The sequence below is a fragment of the Pongo abelii genome, chromosome 6 (assembly GCF_028885655.2).
Source record: "Pongo abelii isolate AG06213 chromosome 6, NHGRI_mPonAbe1-v2.0_pri, whole genome shotgun sequence".
Classification (NCBI taxonomy): Eukaryota; Metazoa; Chordata; class Mammalia; order Primates; family Hominidae; genus Pongo; species Pongo abelii.
Genome location: NC_071991.2, coordinates 131475977 through 131498566, shown reverse-complemented (window position 1 = coordinate 131498566; position 22590 = coordinate 131475977). Strand labels below are relative to the sequence as shown.

Below are 22590 nucleotides of genomic sequence, written 5' to 3'. Positions count from 1 at the left end.
ACTGATAAAGTTAGATTGAGGTAGACTTGCTCAGTCCCAGAGCCTGAGCGCCCCAAGTGATGGAGTGCTTTGGCCACAGCCTCCTCTCTCAGGACCCCATCAAATTCCTCCTGTAAAAAACCCAGAAAGGTAGACAAAGAAAAGACTCTCATTAGAAAAGAAACAATCTATCTTGTCATACCCAGCACTTATTTAGTATATTTTATACCCAGGAGCTGAGCTCTCCAAAATTTACCAACCCCCCAAAAAATTCTGTGTTGATAACATATACATATTACATATAATTAAATAACTATCTGCCAAATCAATGTTTTCATTGCCACTGGTTTTTTCAGGTGGTCACTTGCGATAGGCATTCAGTTGAGTGAACATTGTAGCAGTAGAAGCAGCAGTATCAGTGATGGTATTGATTGACTGGTTCTCTATTTCAGACACTGTACTAACAGCTCTCAATGGATGAACTCATTGAATCCTCTGGACAACATTGAGATAGTTACTCTTATCTCCACTTTACAGACAGAAGAATTAAGGTTTGCAGGTTAACTTCCCTGAAACCAAACAGATAGTATGTGACAGAGCTGGAATGAAATTCCCAAATCTGTCCAGTCCCAGGGCAGTTCTCCCAAACTGCCCTAACCACTGCATTTGACTGCTTGCCCACACCCCAAAGGATGGTTACATCAAATTAAGACAATTATCTCTCTAAATCTGGTATTCTTGCTAGAGAAAACAGGTCCTTCAGTTCACTTCCTATTGGTCAATGTTGCTAGATTTATAAAATGTACAAGATTATTAAAAAGGTGATGATCATTTCCATAAGGAGGTTGGCCCTTGGTCTATAGACATCACATGAACCAATGGCACCCTGACATGCCCTTCCTCCAACAATGACAGGCAAAAGAGATAACAGGTGGGTCAGTATTATATTTGTGCTGCCTTCAACTCCACAATGACCAACACATTAACACTGACATCACATGAGAACACAAAACATAGTGATCACATCAGTCACACCAACATAACTAACTACGACTAGCATATAGATTACGATGGCAAAATACCCTTTTTCTAAGTCCTCTATATGAATTCAGGAACCAACAATGCTGCTCTGGCTGTAGGTACTGACGACATACGCATGTAGGCTTGTGCTATTATAAAGAGCTTCTTGCCGGGCGTGGTGGCTCACGCCTGTAATCCCAGCACTTTGGGAGGCCAAGGTGGGCAGTCCGCGAGGTCAGGAGATCGAGACCATCCTGGCTCACACAGTGAAACCCCGTCTCTACTAAAAATACAAAAAAATTAGCCAGATGTGGTGGAGGGCACCTGGAGTCCCAGCTACTTGGGAGGCTGAGGCAGGAGAATGGCGTGAACCCAGGAGGCAGAGCTTGCAGTGAGCCAAGATTGCGCCACCACGCTCCAGCCTAGGCGACAGAGCGAGACTCCATCTCAGAAAAAAGAAAAAGAGTTTCTTTCCCGGCAAGTTTCCACTGATTCAGGGAAGTAAATACCACCTACATGGAGGCAGCACATGGCTTCAGAATTGGGCAGGCATGGCTTGAACCCCAGCCCTGACATTTTGGATGTGTGACTTTGGGGAGGTAGAGTTTTCACTGAGCCTGGTAGTTTTCACCTATAAATAGGAAATGTTATTACCTTTCAAGAAGTTCAGGACATGTCGCTGTAAAATATGCCATGTTGGTGTATTGATTATTTTGAGCTGAAGGCACTTGAAAAACAGCAAACGCAGGGAAAGGCTCTTTCTGAACTCCCTTTATCTGCCTAAAGGTACATCCTCCAAAAGAAACTCAGTTGTCCTAAATTTGCCCCTGCTCCAGTGGTTTCATAAAACACGGAAGAATGACTTTTACCAACTCAGGGGAGGAGACCAGAAGTCGATGTCACACTAAGACAGACTTTGTCACAAACTCTCATACCCCGCATCTGTTTTTCTAAGGGACTATTCATTCCCTAAAAAGCATTTACTCTCCCCTAAGTGGCCTGCATCCCTTCTCCCCTTCCCCTATTGAGATGGTACATAACATCTCAAATCTCACTGCTTTTCTGATTATTCACTTTTGTTTTTTCCTGCAATGTTTGTCCCCCACAAACATTACAAATTTATTCAAAATTAATACATGTATAATACCTTTTCTCCTGTTAATCCACCTGTTGTCTGTTTATTTTATAGACCCAGCTATAAAAGCTAGGAGAGTAGACAGAAAGTCATTCCTTCCCAACACCTTCTAATATTTTGGAGAAAGAAAAAAAAATGAACATAAAACTCCCAGCACAGTATGTGCAACATAGTGTTTCCAATAGATGACGATTTCTGTTACTACTAATTGATGAAGTCAGAAATTCCACATCTTAAAGTTTCACTCATCTATGCCAATCAGCCTGTTCACAAAATGGGCAAAACACATTTACTTTTCTAAATAAAGTTCTAATTTATTATATAAGGCCTGGGAAGGAATGTTACCTTCCGTCCAAACTTTCCACCTAGCCCTTTGAAGTTCATCTGGCCCCCTCCATTTCCTGGAAATATGAAGACACTGCATCCTCACTTACTCACTCAGAGCAGGTGGATGCTTATTTTTCAACTTAGCTATTGACATGGAGATGAGCCACATTGTCACCATTTTTCCTTGAGGAAGGCAGCACACTGCACAATAACCTCCTCATACCTCTGGAGGTTACTGACATTTGGCGGTATCATGTCTCTCCTTCCGATCTTCGGTCGTTTTCAAGCTCCCGTCGTTATCTTGAGTGGCTTCAGAATCCCTATGGGTGGCCATTCAACACCCTACTGCCAGCACATGCACACATGCACAATTCTTTACTGCCTCAGCTCTAGACAGCTTACTCTCACGGCCATGCCCTGGACTTAGTCATCATGCTAAACTGCTCCACCCTGGAAACCTCAGACCCCAGTGTTCCACTGTAATCCCACAATTGCTTATCCTTCAACCTATCTAGCACCTGTTGAACTTGTTCACTGACCACAACAAAATCTCCAGTCTGTTCACAGATAGACACCTTTCTCATAGTTTATCTGTTCCCTTCTGACTATACTCCCTTCCCTACTGGGTAGCCCATGGGCAATTTCTTTTTTTCTTTTTCTTTTTTTTTTAAGACATGGTCTCGCTCTGTCACCTGGGCTGAAATGTAGTGTTGTGATCTCAGCTCACTGCAGCCTCAACCTCCCGGGCTCAAGCCATCCTCCCACCTCAGCCTCCAAAATAGCTGGGTCTACAGGCATGTGCCACCATGCCTGGCTAATTTTCATAGTTTTTTTTTATAGAAGCAGGGTTTCACCATGTTGCCCAGGCTGATCTCAAACTCCTGGGCTCAAGCAATCGCCCACTTCCACCTTCCAAAGTGCTGGGACTACAGGCATGAGCCACCACACCTGGCCCCATACGCAATTTCAGTTTCTCTCTATCTTCAAGTCTCTGATCCTTTTCCCCTGGTTGCAACTACCCCATCCATATACAAATCAGAATCAAGTTCACAATCAACTGCTGCATTGAGGCAGGACTGTGTCATGTTCATCATTCATCAGGGGAAAAAAAAATCTCTATAGAATACCTAGCACATGCCAGCCACTATGCTTGGCTCAATGGATAAGACATGGTGAATCAGTGAACAGATATGGTGCCAGTCCATAAGGGATTTACAGTTCAGTCTGGGAGACAGACAAGTACGCAAGCAATTTTTGGATTTGATAAAGATTATAATAGAGATAAGCAGTGTCTGCTGACTATGAGCAGGGCCCCCATTGTATGTCAGTACCAGGGTGGAGTAAGAGGTTAGCAAAATCTTCCTAGGAGAGACGGCAATTCAATTGAGACCCAAATTGTGAGTTACTCTGGCAAAAGGGAAGATAAGGCTGAAAAGCAAGCCAAGAAATAGTATTACAGGCAAAAGGGGCAGCATGTACAAAATCCCAAAAGCAAAAGCAAGCGTGGCCCATTGAGAGGATGATGAAGGTTCAGGATGGCTGAAGCCTAAGTGTGAAGGAGGCAAACAGTGCCTAGCACATGGTGAGTGCTCAAACATGGATTGAATGAATGAATGCACCTCATCTGCCCCCTAGCTGCTGAGTGGGCTGGAGAAGACCCCACAACCCTGCATCCTGGAGTCCCTGTAAAGCTGACTTTCCTCTGGGCCTCTTTGCTATGAAACAGTCTCCTGTTCTTCATCAGCCCCTTTTCAACTCCTCTTCTTGACTAGCCCAGCTCTCCATCACTCTCAAGCTGTGCAGTGCCTCAACTCTTTTGCCCTCTTCTCCACTAATGCCCTTCTCTTCTACTTATGAGACAAAGCAGAAGCTCTCAAATGTTAACCCTCTCAGCTTCCTAGGAGCACCTGTCCTAATGTTTCTCACTCAGGTCTTAGAGGAAGACTGTGCCTTCTTTCTACTCAGGGTCCCATCCCCTTCTCTTTCCTCAGGGACCATTTTTGCCCCCTTCTGTCTGTGTTTTGAACCCACCACTCTCTGTGGCTTCCACTCCAGCTATACAAGTGTGTTAGACTCTTCTGTCCTACGAAACTTTCTTCAGTCCTGCAGGTTCCTTTAGCTATAAACTAGAGTTTCCTTTAATAACCAATCTTCTCTAGAGCTGTTTGTTTCTTATGCCTTAGTTCTCCTTTCCTCACCTCCCAACTACTCTTCAACTTCACTTAGCCTCCTGACTTCACCACCTCATAAAAACCACATGGGCCAATGTCTCCAATGACCCTCAAACAGGCAAAATGAATGAGCACTTTTTAGGCCTCTTCCCACTTAACCTATTTGTAGCGTAACCCATTCCCATCTTCTTATTTATTTATTTATTTTATTTTATTTATTTATTTATTTTTTGAGACAAGGTCTTTCTCTGTCACCCAGGCTGGAGTGCAGTGGCATGATCACAGCTCACTGCAGCCTTGAACTCCTGGACTCAAGTGATCCTTTTCCTCAGCCTCCCAAGTAGCTGGGACTACAGGTGCATACCACTATTACTGGTCGGCCAATTTTTTAAAAATTCTTTTATAGATACAGGGTCTCACTGTGTTACCTAGACTGGTGTCAAACTCTGGCCTCAAGCCATCCTCCTGCCTCTGGCTCCCAAAGTGTCAGGATTTCAGGTGTGAGCCACTGCACCCTGTCATCATGTTCTTGAGACTCTTGGCTTCCCTATCATATAGGTCTTCTTTCTCCTTATACCTCTCTTACCAGTCCTTCCCAGTTTTCTTCCCTGCTCCTTCATCTGCCTACCACTTAAATACCCTTAGTATTTGTACCTTTATGGTTCTATTCATGGCCTTTTCCCTCCCATCCCTTCCTGGATGATTTCCCAGAATCTAGTGGTGATGATTCCCATGTCTCCTACTCTGAGATCCCTCCTCTGATTTCCAGTCATATTGTTCATATATCCAACTCCTTAACGCATAGCTCCATCTGTCCCTGATTCCTATGATAGATAACAGCTCTTCTCACTCCCCCTGGATTTTGCTAGAATTTTCTCACTGATCTCCTTGCCTCCAGTATTACCATCCTCCAATCTAATACCACCTGGCCAACAGAGCAGTTCCCCACCGTGTAGAGAACCAAGTCCATATTCCTACAACATCACAGTGCCCTCCACAATCTCACCCCTACCTAGGAGGCTTCTTCTGTTCTCACCTGTAACTCATCGGTAGGAAAAGCTGCCATCTGCCTGCCCACACACCACCTCTCCACCCAGGCAAGAGTCTCCTTCCCCTGAAGTCTTCCATGTCCCTGCAATCCAGCTGTCAGCTGTACTCATCTCTGTACGACATACTACAGGTATGCTGAATTGCTATGATTTACTCACATTCTTATCTCGCTTTGAGAGCAGGGACCATGTATGTCTTCAATCATGTTCTCATCTTTTTCTACCATTACTGTTATTATTTATTGCAGCTATAATTTTTTGAAAGTCTATTCTGTATCAGACACTATAGTAAGAACTTTAAATATAGAGTTTCTTATTAAATTTCATGTTCATAACTATCCCAGGAGTAGGTATTATTACCTACATTAAGGGACTGAAAAGAAGTGTTTTTCATGCATCAATTTTTGGGCCTAGAAACTTCTGCTCTGTACAGTCAAAGAGTGCTTTCTGCATAGCAATCATTCAGTAAATGCTTGTTCAATGAAGGCTAAATTAATCAAATCACTTAATGGGCTGTAGTTAGCAGATAAAAACATGTAAGTTAGTATTTGTATTATTGACTATCAAAATATATTATGATAAGCATTTAACATATAGGATCTCATTTATTTCTCACAGTTCTTTAAGTATTATTGTAATTCCCACATTAAGAATGAGAGAGGTTAAGTAACTTGCTCAAGATCTCACAACTAACAAAAGGCTAAATCAAGCCTCAAACACAAATCTTTGATGCCAATGGCAGTGTTTTGAACAGGTGGTCCATACTGCCTCCCTTACTTCATAAGGGCTTCTGAGGTTTAAGGCAAATTGCGTTAAAGACACTCAATAATCATTGTGACCATGACAGCACTACCAAGGTGCTAAAGCTGGGAATAATAAGCTGGGAATAATAGCCTAAGATGGGAATAATAAATCACTGTACATGAATTTCCAAATGTTTCTTTTTAAAACTTTGTTTCAGTTTATTTAGCATATTAATATGTGTGCAATACTATGAAAAGCCAAAATAGAATAAAAACACAAAATTAATATTTAGAATGTAAATGGAAGAAATAATGAACCTGTTCCATATGTGTCTTACAAGCCAAAAAGGAATAGCTAGTTCATGTCAACCCCTTCTATGGTTTGTTAATGGCATACTGAAGACAGATTAACAATGGTGCTAATGAACCCCATAGCCCAAGAGCTATGTGTTAATTAGAATAACAAAGTATACTGGTGGTTCATTTGTGAATTCCTCTGGGGTGGAAGCTGGTGGAAACCATACAAACATCTCAAAGTTACAAAAACACTGCTATAGTTTTGCAACAGTCACTGTTAAAGATAGCAAAGTAAATCAACAAAAGACAAAAGAAGTAATAACGAACAGAATAATTAATAGCTTTCTATGGTCAACTTTAAGCAAAACTAATGGGAACTAGTTCATGTAGAAGGAAGTAAAAAAAGAGGAAAGACAAAATGGGGGATGAGGATGGGAAAAAAAAACAGGCCAAATGTTGAAAGTGAACAGAAGGACATTACAAAGGAAGGGGAACCCAAGTGGTTAATAGAAGAATCAGAGTAACAGAAGACACCGTAAGTTAGAGAGGGGAGAATAAGAAGAAATAAGACAAATGAGGAAAGGAGTTTCTGAAAGGGAACAGGCATAACACAGAAATATGTTTGGCCTCAAAGAGAAAAGGTGACTATGAATAGATGCAAAGATGCAAAGAGGGGAAACCAGAAGAATATCACAGAATGAGAGCACTGAAAATATCCTAGGCTGGGCACAGTGGCTCATGCCTGTAACATCAGCACTTAGGGAGGCTGAGGTGGCCGGATTGCTTGAGGCCAGGAGATCAATATCACCCTAGGCAATACGGCAAGACCCCCATCTCTACAAAAAATACAAGAATTAGCCAGGCGCTTTGGTGTACACCTGTAGTCCCTGCTACTCAGGAGGCTGAGGCAGGAGGATTACTTGAGCCTAGGAGGTTGAGACTGCAGTGAGTCATGACTGGACTACTGTATTCCAGCCTGGGTGACAGAGTAAGACCCTGTGAAAGAAAGAGAAGAGGAGAGAAGAGAAGAGGAGAGGAGAGGAGGGGAGGGGAGGCAGAGGAGGGAAGGAGGGGGAGGGGAGGGGGGAAGGAAGGCAGGAAGGAGAAAGTGGAGGGGAGGGAGGGAGGGAAGCAAGAAGGAAGGAAGGAAGGAAGGCAGGCAGGCAGGAAGGAGAGAGTGGAGCGGAAGGAGGGAGAGAAGAAAGAAGGAAGGAAGGAAGGAAGAAAGGACAGAGTGGAAGGGAGGGAGGGAAGAAAGAAGGAAGAAAGGAAGGAAAAGAAAGAAAGAAACAAAAAGAAAGAAAGAAAGAGAAGGAAGGAAGGAAGGGAAAGAGGGAGGGAGGGGAAGGCAGGAAAGAAGGAAGGGAGGAAGGAAGGAAGGAAGAAAGAGAGAAATAAAGAGACAGAAAGAAAAAGAAAGAAAGAGAAAGAAAAGGAAGGAAGGGAGGAAGGAAGGAAGAAGAAAGAAGAAAGAAAGAGAGAGGGAGGGAGGGGAAGGAAGGAAGGAGAAAGAGAGAAAGAAAGAGAGAATGAGAAAGAAAGAAAGAAAGATTCTACTTCTCTATATTTACTTCTGAAAAGAATTTCATGCAATTTATACTGCCAAGGAAAAGGAAAGGGGAGAAAAAACTTAAAGAAAACTTTGAAATTAAGAAAAACTATTGAATCTAAGTTTCCTGGCAGCCAAGACAAAGAGAAGAATCTAACAGTGTATGGAAAGGAAGCAAATTAGGCCGGGTGCGGTAGCTCACGCCTGTAATCCCAGCACTTTGGGAGGCAGAGGTGGGCGGATGGAGAGGTCAGGAGATCGAAGACCATCCTGGCTAATACGGTGAAACCTCGTCTCTACTAAAAATACAAAGAATTAGCTGGGCATGGTGGCACACACCTGTAGTCCCAGCTACTCGGGAGGCTGATTCAGGAGAATCGCTTGAACCCAGGAGGTGGAGCTTGCAATGAGCAGAGATCGCGCCACTGCACTCCCGCCTGGTGACAAAGCCAGACTCCACCTCAAAAAAATAAATAAAATAGAAAGGAAGCAAATTAAATTACGCTTTTGAAAGAAAGCAATTTATTAGAAGCCAAGCGAAAAAAAGTGATGTGATGATAAGTGGAAAAGGACAAGAAGACAGCAATGGACTAAGAAAGGAAAAGGACGATAATAAGCATAAGAAAGAAGAGGAATTGTGTGGTGGTCAGAAGAGGTATTGTAGAAAGGAGGGAATCGCAGTCATGTGAAACGTGAAGCCCCCATCCCAGTCAATACGGGTGGGATGATGGGAACATTCCCCATATCCTAAAATATTCCCACAATGAGCTGGCTGTTTGAACATTCTAAGGCTCTTTTCTGGTGTGTCTGCATGTTGCTTGTATAAGGCATATGCCCCCGACAGAAGTAATGTATTCAACTTTTAAGTCACTTAGTCTTTGAAGAAGCACTTTCAAAAGTGGATTTTTTTTTTTTTTTTTCTGGAGGCAGGCTGACGGGACTAGAACTGAGGAAGAGCGTGGAAGTATATCATAGCCATGGACAACAGGTGCTGGCAATGTCAGAGATGAACTCTGCCTATTCACAATACTGTCAAAGTATAATTTTGAAAAAGCTAAAGCCATAATTTCCAGACAATTATCTAGACACTTTCAAAGTGACGCTGTGTTAACTTGACTCATAAGAAATCAAATGTGTTAATGAAAAAAGAAGGGAGATATTTAGAGCTATTTCAGGCAGGGGGTGAGAAAACGGGGTAAAAGACAGGGGAAGAAAAGAGGGGGAAGAGGCGTTCCTGGAGGCGAGAGAGCCTGAGAAGGTGTGGGAAGCTTCGGGCTGGTGGGGGTGCATCGGGGAGCTGCCCTGAAGTAGCAGGGCCTGACGGCTGGACGAGGGATCCAGGGAGTATGGGGTGGGGGGTAAGACACACCTCCAAATTCAGCATTTCGGACTCTGAGGACTCCTCGGAATCCGCCTCGCCCTCGCCCTGGTCCTCGTCTCCGTCCGCGTCCAGCTCCTGATAGCGGTGCATGAGCTGCTGGAGCAGGTAGGAGGAGGCTATGTTAGAGCTGCCTTTCGTCTTCTGCCCCATGGGAAAAGAAGACCAGCAAGGCTGACGCTCTTTTTCTGCGCGAAACTGTAACGATCGGGCTCCAGTTCGGGATCTGCCCAAGCCTCTGAGGAGAGAGGCAGCTCTGGTCCTCTGGAGAGCCCTCCCGGAGGTCGCCATCTTGTTTAGCGGGGTTGCCTAGGAGACTGACCCCAGGCAAGGGGAACCGCGGGGAATTCTGGGGCCTGTAGTCTCCTCCGCGCGTGCTCGCCTTCTGCAGGCGGGGCAGTGGACGCTCCACTTGCTTTTTCTTTTTCTCAGTCTCTTCTGTTATTTTTCTCTCTTTGGTCTGTTCTGTTCGCTTATCTTTCTTGTTTTCACCTCTTTTCGCTACACCCCCTTTCTTTGTCTCCAGCTGTTTCCTCCCTACCCTGAGACTCCTCTTAGAGCTTTGTCATCCCACGCTAGGATCGCAGGTGCGCCACCGTTGCCGCTTCATTCCCAAAGGGCTCTTTCCGCAGAGTCGTACTTTAGAAGTGTCTAATGTCTCTAAAGCTGTCTGTAGGAAAGCTAGTACCATTGAAATTTATGCAGAGCGCGACGCTAGGAGATGAGGGTGCATATAAGTGAAATAGAAGGCATGGTTCCTGTCCTTATGATTTAATTGCAGATAATAAAGAGAAACTACCAGACGACGCCTGAGAGCTGATTTCCAATTAATTTACATTCCCCACCCCCACCCCCCAATGATAAGCCTTGTCCTTGGGGAGAAAAACTGGCAGTGGTCTAACAATCCAAACAGAGAGAGAAAAAACTGCTGTCAAATTGACACTGTATCTGAAAGCGTCTGAAAAGCTATTAGCATCCCATAAATAATTATATTAGTCAAGTGACCTGCATTGGCAATTATTTTAATCTTGTTGCATAGGCTGTCTTTGCAGTTAAAAAAAAATACTCTTTCAAGATAACAAAGCGTGATTTTATGCTAGTGTGATTTTATGTGACCCAAATCCCATAGCCTTAAGCTCCACAAAGTCGACACTCTATAGAAAAGCAGAATGAAAATTATAGTAAGTATTATTGCCATAGTGATGACAATAGAGATCCTTGCAGGGAAGTAGCCCTCATCCTCCTGGCCTTACAGGGCCTTTTCTGCACGCTTCAATAACAGCAGTTGCAAATACAAAATGATCCTGTCAATGGCTGTCAGGGGAGAAGGAGAAAAAATCCTTATGGACACCATCCATTGACTACTATCTTTCTCAGTGCTTGAGGGACCGTTAAAACTGACATAAAGCTTTCAGAATTACCTTCCTTCATTATCTTGCTAGTCATAAATGTAAAGGCCACAAGCAAAATATCTCTTTCTGCCAGGCTCATCTTGCTTTTTGCTTATTTCTTTTTCCAATAAGTAGAGATTCCTCCAAGGGAATTTTCCCCACCCTTACCCTCGTAGGGCCTGGCTTCAGCTAAGTGACATAGGGAAGAATCAGGCAGAAAGTGTAAAAATGCAAATCTCGATCGTTTTTCTTTTTTTTCAGTAACTTAATCAGCATTTCTAGTGAGTTTTGCCTATGTCAGTCTATCAAGGAGAGTGTCTGAAGGCAGTCAAAGAATAATTTTCAAAAGGTTAAAAACAGGATTCTTATATAAAAAATAGAATGAAGCACATGTGAAAGATTCTATTAGACTCACTAATTAATGAAGAAATCAGGAAGATAGTGATCAGGTATTCAGAGTCCATGAGAAAAGACATTCTGCAATAAGTTTGCCAAGTTATAGACAAAACTGGTTAATGTCCTACAGGACAATCAAACTATAGCCTTTGAGGTTAGTCTAAGAATTCTGCCTCCTTTCATCTTCACATCTACCCTCTGTCCATCCTCATTAGACAGATGAGACCACGGAGCCTCAGAGAGGTTAAATAACTGGCCAAAAGCCAAGTGGTGGTACTGAAATCCAAACCTAGAATGACCAACTCCACAGTCCACCTTCAACTACCACTTCTGCATGTGAAAAAAAATGTGAGGCAAGATAAAGCTATGCAATAAGAGGTCTCAGAAGAAAAAATACATCAGCTAAGGTTTTTTAAGTATCAGTAAAAGAATTCATTCAGAGAAAAACCTTTTCATATAGAACCATAAAATACAAAAATCAGAAGGAACCTACAAGTCCATCTGATCCCAATTCTTTTTACAGAAGAAATTATAGCCTTCAGGGGCTAATGACTTGCCCCAAATTGCCTGGCTTGTTAGCAGCAGAGCAGGAATTAGAGTCTAGACCTCTTGTTGCTCAATTTTTGCTCTTGCTAGTTCACCAAACTGCTCACTAGGCTGGACTTTCACTAACAGAATCCCTACTTTGGGATTCTGGGCATTGAAGTACAAGGTGTTGTATCCATAAAACAAGTTATTTTATCAGGCAGAGAAGACAGAATTAGACAGAGGGAGAGGAGGTGAGGGGAGGAAATATTTATTCTAAATTCTTCTCATTAGTACAAAAACATCAATAATCACTTCCATTTATTCATTGCTTACTGTAAACCAGGCCTGTTCTAAGGGCTATACACGTATCTCGTTTAATTATTCCAACGGCCCTCTGAAAGAGGATTGACATCCCTATTTTCAAAGGAGAAGAAAGAGGCCCAAAGATGGTAAGCAATTGCCCAGTTACAAAATTTGTGTCTAAAGTGGCATTCCAACTCAGGTCTTCCTGGCTCCAAAACCCCTGAAATTAACCATTAATACTCTTATTTCTCCAAAAGTACGAATTAATTTCTCAGGAACTTATCACGAGGCATAGAGAACCCAACCCTAGTGAGATACTAATAATGGGAGAGAGTGAGTGAGTGAGAATAGGGTGTGTGTGTGTGCGTGTGCGTGTGTGTGTATGTGTTGGAGCAGGCAGGAAGACCTCAGGTTTCTGGGACCAGGGAGTGTAGTGAGGTGGGCAAAGACAGTGGGATATGATCGTTCCGGAGAGCAGGGTCTTTTTGTGATAGCCCTGGATCCTTGCCACCTTGGGTGAGAGGAAGGAGAAAGTAGAGGAGTGACATGATGATACTCTCAGAGTGCCTTTTTTGAGAGGGCATCCAGGATAGGCTGTCCTGGAGGGAGAACCAAAGGGGTAAAGAGCTTAAGTCGGAAAAGGGTGCTGACTCCAGCTTCAGCTTCATAGTATCTTTGCGTTGGTGTTATTATTAACTTAGTTACCTCAAACTCTTCTGTGTGCAACTGAGTTGTTCTCCCAGTCTGGAGCCAGCACCTAACCTCATTCAGAATGGAAAGAAGAGGCCAGGTGCACCTTCTGTTGCCTATATTGGGAAAGAATGCCTTTCCAGGAGTCTGGACCTTGGGCAAGGCAAAGAATGTGTGTCCCCTTTCCCTGTACATACTTATACCCCTTTTGTGCAAGGACAAACAGTGCTTCTTAGACAAGTTGAGATGGCAGCACTTCAAACTCACGGTGATTTTTTATGGAACACTGTAATTTTTACAGAACACCTTGAAAAGAAGAGAGAAGACACACAATAGAACGCACCATTAGTATTAACATAATAATAACAATTAAAACACAACCACATTAATATTTATGAGTAATTGCTGAGTGTCAGACAACTAAGTGCTTTACATATATAAACTCAATCCCTATAGGTACCCTACAAGTTAGAGATTAATATTATTATTCCCTTATTATAGATGAGGAAGGACAGGCATAGAGATGTCATGTAACCCTTCAATCCACTGTGTCAAACAGTGACAAAGCTAGGACTCAGATACAAAGTCTGGTTTCCCAGCCTACATCCTTAATCAAAACACTGTGCTTCTACTCAACTGCTTTGTAAAACTTTATGGAGGAGAACCTTAAATTTGAGATAATTTGATGAATTAACTTATTATCCTTTGATGGTTTCTTATCCCTGTCTAGGAAGAAGAAAAGAAAGCTTATTATCTCATAAAAGCCTAGTGGGTATATAGACATTAAGGAAACAATTACACTAATAATCATGTCGTTTTATTTGTCATAAGGGCTAAGGAGGGAAAACATAGGAGCCAAGAGAATTTCACCTGGAGCCTTGACCCAGTAAGGTGGAGAGGGGCCCTTTAAAATGTTAGACAAACACCTTGAGCCTCATGATTATAAAGTTGGGAAAAGCCAACAACAGATGAGGAATGCATGTGTTACCTTTGCAGGAATCAGCTACATTCAGATTATAATTGTCATAAGTAATTGGGCTAATAAGATCCGATAAAGTCTAGGCAGAAGTTGACTGAGCCAAATAATATCCATCCTAGCAGATATCAAAGGTGCTTTGTAGGTTGCCCCACTAATAGATAACCCAGATCAGGTACTGGTGTTGAGATCAAAGATAAAAATTGCAGTCCAGGAAAAGATAATCTTAAAAGCTCAGAGACTAAGGCAAAAAAAGTTAAGCCAGTGAAGAATTGTTGCAAAGGAACTGCAAGCATCATGTTGTGAATAAAATCTGAACACAGGACTAGATAAGGATTACTGAGAATTTCTAGCTCAGATTATCTTAGCAGACAGAAAACTGGATATCATCAGGGAAGTCACAAAGACTTAAGATCAAAATGATTAAAATGATGACCAGAAGGGACTGTGTGAAATCTTTTGGGGATGAAGATATGAGGACTTGAGAATGTTACACTAGGACAGTCAGGAGATCAAAGAAGACCAGGAGAAATTCAGGCAGACATAATCACAGGAGGTGGTAAAAGGCAGAAGTGCTTGAGAGACACAAGTTTTAATAACTAAAGGGTCCCAGTGGCACTGAATAATAAAAACAGGAAGAAGAGCAAATAGAAGACAGTTACATGAAAGGTTCAAGAAATCCTGCCACAGCACATACACTTCAAAAATAGCAACACAATCCATCTAGTTAAGAACAAGTGTGGATCAGTGCTGCTTTATGGAAAAGCAAGTCATGCAGGCTCTGATACAAAGCACAAGTAACACCCAAGTCATCATTATCAGCAACTGGTTATACAACCTATAAGGCCCTACTACACAGAGAGGGCTGTTTCAGGCACTGGGGATACAGAAAAAGTTAAAGTTGTAGTCTCTTTATTCAAGGGATTTGCATTATGGTTGAAGCAGCAGGACACCTACATCAAACATATTAAGTTAAAAGTATACAAGAGGAGATAGGTTCTGCCTGATTGGTCTGGAGTTGTGTTACAGGTCTTCAGGGAGGAACTGAATTGGAGGCAGCAGTGGCATCACTTTCCGCTTACCACTGTTGGCAGATGGGGCTCACTCCTGGACTCAGATAATGCAATGCTCAAGCCAGTCCAGGAGAGTTAAGAGAAAAATCTCAGTTGGGGTCAAATCTGTCCCGAGAGAGTTGCTAAGGAGCTTTAGGGAAGAGGTAAGACTTGAGTGAGATCCTGAAAGAGGAGAAGGAAGTGGGAATTCTGGGAAGGGAAGTGGTAGAGATAAAGGGGAGGAGGCTGGCTGGGCTATGCTGTAGGAAGTCTCTGAGAAGTCTATCCTAGTTTGCAAACACAAACAGCTTTGAGTAGGCTTGGTATTTCTATGTTAATAATATAGAAATAAACTCTGCTCACAGCAAGTTGGAAGAAGGAGGGTATTGCCTTTCTGTAAGAAAAGGGACATGAGTGAGGAAAAGGAGGAAATTGTGTCAAATGTCTAAGCAGAATCTGGAGATGAGAGTTAAAACAAAGGAAGAAAAGATGGGCACAGCTAGAGGTCCTGACAACAGTGAGGGGAAGGCAGGAGCCTTATAACTCCTGGTCTTCTGTGACGCCTATTACACACAGATGATGCTCTCCCATGAGGTTAATAGGAGGCTCTGTTTTCTGTGATCTACTGTGCCTTTTAGGCACCTTATAGAACTTTTATTTATACCTTGTATCCAAACTTCCTCAGTTACTTTTCTTCCACAAGGGTATCCCTCTTTCTTGCCGAAAGTCTCCTGCACATAGTGGTGTGCTTTATAAACATGGATGACTGCTCACAAAGTTATCTTTATGGTGATTATGCCAAATGCATCTGCCACTTGGTTCCTCCTAAGTGAAATGACATCTGTGCAGATAAGTGCTTGGAATGAAATGATCAGGATGCTTGTCTCAGAGAGGAGTGCCGAGACTCTGAAGCCTCAAAAGAATGAAAAAGACACAAACTAGCATTCAGAGGGGCTAACAGGACTCATTTAGAGTCAGACCTGAGATCTAATCCAAACCGGCCCGAATGTAACCTTGGAAGGTTACAGGGAAAGTTAAAGGAGATGAGTGTAAAACTGGCTGATTCAGTGTGCTAGATTGCAAACACAGCTACCAATTCTTCCCATCCCTGCACGCACAACCCTTGCAAGGTGACTTTTGTAGCTCCTCCAGTTAAGAGGTGGAGTCTATTTCTCTACCCCTTGAATCTGGGCTTGACCGTGAAACTTGCTTTGGCCAAAAGAACAGTAGCGAATGTGGTACAAATGCTTGGCCATTGGCTGCTCATTCTTGTTGCTCTTGGGAACGCTGTGGCCACCCTGTGAAGAAGCTTAGGCTAGCCTGCGGGATAATAAGAGATGCTGGGACCAGTTTCCCTTGTGGGCCTGGCCAACCATATCCCATTGCCAGACATGAGAATGAAGCCAGCCTGGATTATTTGGTACCAGCTGCCTTGCCAACTGATTTATGAGGGAGCACAGTAAAAATCAGTTGAGATGACTCAGGCCAGAAGAACTGCTCAGGCAACCCCAAGAATCATAAGCCAAATCAATGGCTATTTTAAGCCACTAATGTTTGGGATAGTTTGAAAGGCAGTAAAAGTTAACTTATACATATGGTATCTGGATGTCTATAGGATGTGAGATGCCTATAATCTCACAATGGTTAGTAAAAGACTTTATTTTCTGACTCTCACTGAAGTGATTAGTTTCATATTAGTCTTTGCTAATGTGAGTACTATCTTCCATAATAAACAAATCTTTGCTGCTATAAAGGCCAAAAAAGAAGCTGCAAATCTTTCCCACAATGCAAGTGTATTTGTAGTCAGGGTTCTCCAGAGAAACAGAACTAATAGGATGGAAGATGTTTCTTCAGAGAAACAGAATGAATACGATAGGCTATAGATACATACATACATATTAAAAGGAATTGGCTCATGCAATTATGAAGATTAAGAATTCCATGATCTTCAGTTGGCAAGCTGGAGACTCAGGAGAGCAGGTGGTACAATTCCAGTACAAGTCCAAGTGCCTGAGAACCAGGAGAGCTGATGGTGTAAGTGCCAGTCTGAAGGCAGGGGAAGACCAAAGTCTCAGCTCAAGAAGCCAGGCAGACAAAGTTTCCTCTTACTCAGCTTTTTTGTTATATTCAGGTCTTTAATTAATTGCATGAAGCACACCACATTAGGAAGGGCAATCTGCTTTCCTCAGTCTACCCACTTGTATGTTAATCTCATCTAGAAACACCCTCATAGACACACCCAGAATAAAACTTGACCAAATATCTAGGCACCCCATGTCCCACTCAAATTGACAAAATTATCACAGCATGTAACACTTAGGGAAGTTTCTAAGTAAAGAACAGTGTCTTAGTCTTTTTTTCTGTTGCTATAACAGAATACCAAAGACAGTAATTTATAAGGAAAATAATTTTATTTCTTACCGTGCTGGAGGCTGGGAAGTTCAAGAGCATGGTGCCACATCTGTCAAGGGTCATCTCACAGTAAAAGGGCAGAAGGCAGAAGGGCAAGAGAGGGTCAGAGGGCACAAGGCAGAGATGAAAAGGGGGCCAAAATCCCAAAATAACTAACCCACTCCCATGATAAAAACATCATCCATTCATGAGGACAGAGTCCTCATGGCCCAACCACCTCCCAAAGGCCTCACCTCTTGACACCCCACAACGGTAACCGAGTTTCAACATGTGTTTTGGAGGAGATGTTCAAACCACAGCAAACAGAAAGTCCTTTGGAATCTCTTGAGAAAGAACAAACCTTACATCTCTGAGTGTTGCTGTACCAGCCTTCCCATCCAGCCAAGTGGGCCTCATGGATGCTCTGCTTCAACATCCTCCTCCATTTCACGCACCACTGTCTGGAAAGTGCTCCAGCCTTCCTTAAGGTTTGTGATGATGCAAACCATTAAGAATACTACAAAGTCTAGGATGCACATAGAAATAATATGATAATCATGAAAAAGTACAAGTAGACAAGGAGTGGCTTTGAAATTATTTCCCCTTCAAATCAAACATTAAATGTTTAAAATGGAAGGAGTATGATAAAGACAGAATCACACCCTGAGTCATTTCACACAGGGCCTTCTGGTGAGACATAGGACATCAGCAACATTTCTGGAGGACAAAAATCCATTGCCATGTGAAGAATAAGACAGAAGCCTGACCTTTGCCCCTCATTGCCTTTAGATATCAAAGTGAGGGATTTTGTGTTTGAATTATTTACTGGTACATATACAGTCCTGCAGACACAAACAGCTTTGAGTAGGCTTGGTATTTCCATTATAAATAAATTGAAACGTAGGGCATTTTTCAAAGTCATTCATTATTGAGCCATCCTCAAGAAGTTCTCACTTTGTCACGTTGTGATTTTCATTCCTGAGCAAATCAAGCTACTCAAGAGTCCATCTTGACTGGAAACTCATTCAGAAAGTGATTTATGGGCTTTTACAAAATTCTGTTGAAGAAAAACCATTTTAGAGAAATTTGATTTTAACTCTTTAGGTATTGAGTTGCTCTTAATACTATAGCCTTTAAAAACATTGTGGTAAAATACACACAACATAAAATTTACCTTTTAACTAGTCTAAGTATATAGTCCACTGGCATTAAATACATTCACATTGCAGTGCAATCCACCTGTCTCCAGATCTCTTTTCATCTTCCAAAATTGAAAGTCCATTACTACTAAACGATAACTCCCTATTCCTTTCTCCCCTGTTCCCTGGCAAACACCATTCTACTTTCTGCCTCTATGAATTTGATTAGTCTAAATATCTCATATAAGTGGAATCACACGGTATGTGCCTTTTTGTTAATGGCTTATTTCACTTTGCATAACGCCATTAAGGTTCATCTATGTTGTAGCCTCTGTCTGAATTTCCTTCCTTTTTAAGGCTGAATAATATTTCATTGTATGGATAGGCCACATTTTGCTTGTCCACTCATCTGTCAATGGACACTTAGGTTGCTTCCTCCTTTTGGCTATTATGAATAATATTGCTATAAACATGGGTGTCCAAATATCCCTTCAAAATCCTTCTTTCAATTATTTGAGGTATATACCCATAAGTCAAGCTGCTAGATCATATGGTAATACACTAGCTTTAGAAAATGCCATACAGTTTTTCACACTGGTTGCACCATTTTACATTCTTACCAACACTGCACAAGGGTTTCAATTTTGCTACATTCTCATCAACACTTATTTTCTGTTTTTTATAGCAGCCATCCTAATGGGTGCAAGATTATTTCTCATAGTGGTTTCCATTTACATTTCCCTAATTATTGATGATGTTGAGCATCTTTTCATCTTTCATGTGCTTATTTGTATATCTTCTTTGGTGTAATGTCTACTCAAGTCCTTTGCTCATTTTTAAATTGGGTTATTTGTTTTGTTGTTATTGAGTTGTAGGAGTTTTTTTTTTGTTTTTTTTTTTTTGAGATGGAGTCTTGCTCTGTCACCCAGGCTGGAGTACAATGGCAAGATCTTGGCTCACTGCAACCTCTGCCTCCTGGGTTCAAGCAATTCTCCTGCCTCAGCCTCCTGACTAGCTGGGATTACAGGCGTGCGCCACCATGCCCAGCTAATTTTTGTATTTTTAGTAGAGATGGGGGTTTCACCATGTTGGTCAGGCTGGTCTCGAACTCCTGACCTTGTGATCTACCCACCTCAGCCTCCCAAAGTGCTGGGATTACAGGCATGAGCCACCGCATCCGGCCAGGAGTTCTTATATATTTTGGATATTAACCTCTTATCAGATCTATGACTGGCAAGTAGTTTTTTCTCCCATTCTATGGGTTGTGTTTTCACTTTGTTGATTGTGACTTCTGATGCAAAGAAGTTTTTAATTTTGATGTAGTCCAATTTATCTATTTTTACTTTTGTTACCTATGCTTTTACTGTCATGTCCAAAAAGTCATTGCCAAATCCAATATCATTAAGCCTTTCCCCTCTTTTTCTTCAGCTTCACTGAGGTATAATTGACAAATAAAAATCATATATATTTAAGGTATACAACCTGATGTTTTGATATAAGTACACTTTGTAAAATGATCACTACAATCAAGCTGATTAACATATCATTGCTTCGTATAGTTATCATTTTCTTTCACGTGTGTGTGTGTGTGTGTGTGTGTGTGTGTGTGGTGAGAACACTTAAGATCTACTCTATTAGCAAATTTTAGTATACAATACTGTATTGTTCATTATAGTCACTATGCTACTATATCTCCAGAACTTAGTCATTTTGCATAACTGAAACTTTGTACCCTTTACCAAAATCTCCTTATTTCCTCCTCTCTCGGGCCCCTGGGAACCACCAATCTACTCTCTGTTGCTATGAGTTTCACTTTTTTAAGATTCTACATATAAATGAGATCATGCACTATTTGCCTTTCAGTGTTTGGCTTATTTCACTTAGCATAATGTCTTCCAGGTTCATCCATGTTGTTGCAAATAACAGGATTTCTTTCCCTTTTAAGACTGAATACTATTTCATTTTATATATATCTGTGTTGTATATATATGTGTGTGTATGTGCATATATATATAATACATATGATTGGATATGACACAAAAGTACAGGAAACAAAAGCAAAGATGACAAGTAGCAAGATTACATCAAAATTGAAAACTTACATGCATGAAACATCACAATCAACAATGTTTTATACTGGCCAGGCATGGCGACTCATTCCTGTAATCCCAGCACTTCGGGAGGCCAAGGCGGGCAGATCACCTGACGTCAGGAGTTTGAGGCCAGCCTGGCCAACATGGCATAATCCCATCTGTACATAAAATACGCAATTATCACGCCTGTAATCCCAGCACTTTGGGAGGCCGAGGCGGGCGGATCATGAGGTCAGGAGATCGAGACCATCCTAGCTAACACGGTGAAACCCCGTCTCTACTAAAAAATACAAAAAAATTAGCTGGGTGTGGTGATAGGCACCTATAGTCCCAGCTACTTGGGAGGCTGAGGCAGGAGAATGGCATGAACCCAGGAGGCGCAGCTTGCAGTGAGCCAAGATACCATCACGGCACTCTAGCCTGGGCAACAGAGTGAGACTCCGTCTCAAAAAAAAAAAAAAAAAAAAAAAAATACAACAATTAGCTGGGCGTGATGGTGCACACCAGTAGTCCCAGCTACTCAGGAGGCTGAGGCAGGAGAATTGCTTGAACTCAGGAGGTGGAGGTTGCAGTAAGCCGAGATCATGTCACTGTACTCCAGCCTGGGTGACAGAGCAAGACTCCATCATATATATATATATATATGTGTGTGTGTGTGTGTGTGTGTGTATATATATGTATATGTGTGTATATATATATGTATATATGTGTGTATATATATATGTATATGTGTTTGTATATATATATATATATATATATATATATATATATATATGTATCTGACATTTTCTTTAAACATTCAACTGCCAATGGGCATTTAAGTTGTTTTCATATCTTGGTTATTGTGAATAATGTTACAGTGAACATAGGAATGTAGCTATCCCTTCAAAATCCTGATCTCATTTCCTTTGGCTATATGCCCACAAGTGGAGTTGCCAGATCACAGGATAGCTCTATTTTTAATTTAAGAAAATCCTATACTGTTTTTCATAATGGCTGTATCAATTTACATTCCTACCAACACAAGGGTTCAATTTTCTCCACATCCTCACTGTATTAATCCATTCTCACAATGCTATAAAGACATACCTGAGACTGGGTAACTTATAAAGAAAAGAGGCTTAATTGGCTCCCGGTTCTGTGGGTTGTACAGGCTTCTGCTTCTGGGGAGGCCTCAGGAAACTTACAATCATGGTGGAGGGTGAAGGGGAAGCAAGCATGTGGCTGGCAGGAGAGAGAGCAAAGGGGGAGGTACTACACACTTGTAAACAACCAGATCTCACAAGAACTCTATCATGAGGCAGCACTAGGGAGATGGTGCCAAACCATTAGAAACCACACCCATGATCAAATCACCTCCCACTAGGCTCCACCTTCAACACTGTGGATCACAATTCAACATGAGATTTTGGTGGGGAAATGGAGCCAAACCTTATCACTCACCAACACCTGTTTCCCTTGACAATTAGTGATGTTGAGCATCTTTTCATATACCTATGGCCATTTGTATGTCCTCTTTGAAAAAAATATCTACCCAGGTCCTTTGCTCATTTTTTAATTAGGTTATTTGTGTTCTTTGCTGTTGAGTTACGTGAGTTCCTTATATATTTTGGATGTTATCACCTTATTAGATATGTGGTTTGCAAACATTTTCTCTCATTCACTCTGTTGATTGTTTCCTTTGTTGTGCAGAAGCTTCTCATTTTGATGCAATGCCACTTGTTTATCCTTGCTTTTGTTGCCTATGCTTTTGTGTCATATCCAAAAAATTGTTGCCAAGACCGACGTCAACAGAGTCAAACTGTAAAATATTTAAAAAGGTTTATTCTGAGCCAAATATAAGTGACCAAGGCCCATGACACATTCCCCAGGAGGGTCTGAGAACATGTACCCAAGGTGGTTGGTTACAGCTTGATTTTATACATTTCAGGGGGACAGAAGCTTCAATCAGACATCAATCAATACATGTAAGGTGTGCATTGC

The 22590-nt window shown here is 41.8% G+C and overlaps 1 protein-coding gene across 5 annotated transcripts in view; it reads right to left on the bottom strand.

Annotated features, from left to right (window-relative positions):
- The window catches only part of LRGUK (leucine rich repeats and guanylate kinase domain containing), a 147901-nt gene extending 126924 nt beyond the window's left edge, over window positions 1-20977 (bottom strand). For 2 of the 5 annotated variants that reach the window (XM_054559827.2, XM_054559828.2), the window contains exons 1-2: window positions 9640-20977; window positions 3-110 (exon numbers count right to left, since the gene is read on the bottom strand). In XM_054559827.2, the coding sequence (XP_054415802.1) occupies window positions 3-110; window positions 9640-9939 (408 nt within the window). In that variant the 5' untranslated portion in view covers window positions 9940-20977. The remainder of the gene's footprint in view (window positions 1-2; window positions 111-9639) is intronic. The other 3 variants (XM_063725789.1, XM_054559831.2, XM_002818474.6) reach the window with 3 other exon arrangements.
- Between the last annotated feature and the right edge of the window lie 1613 nt (window positions 20978-22590).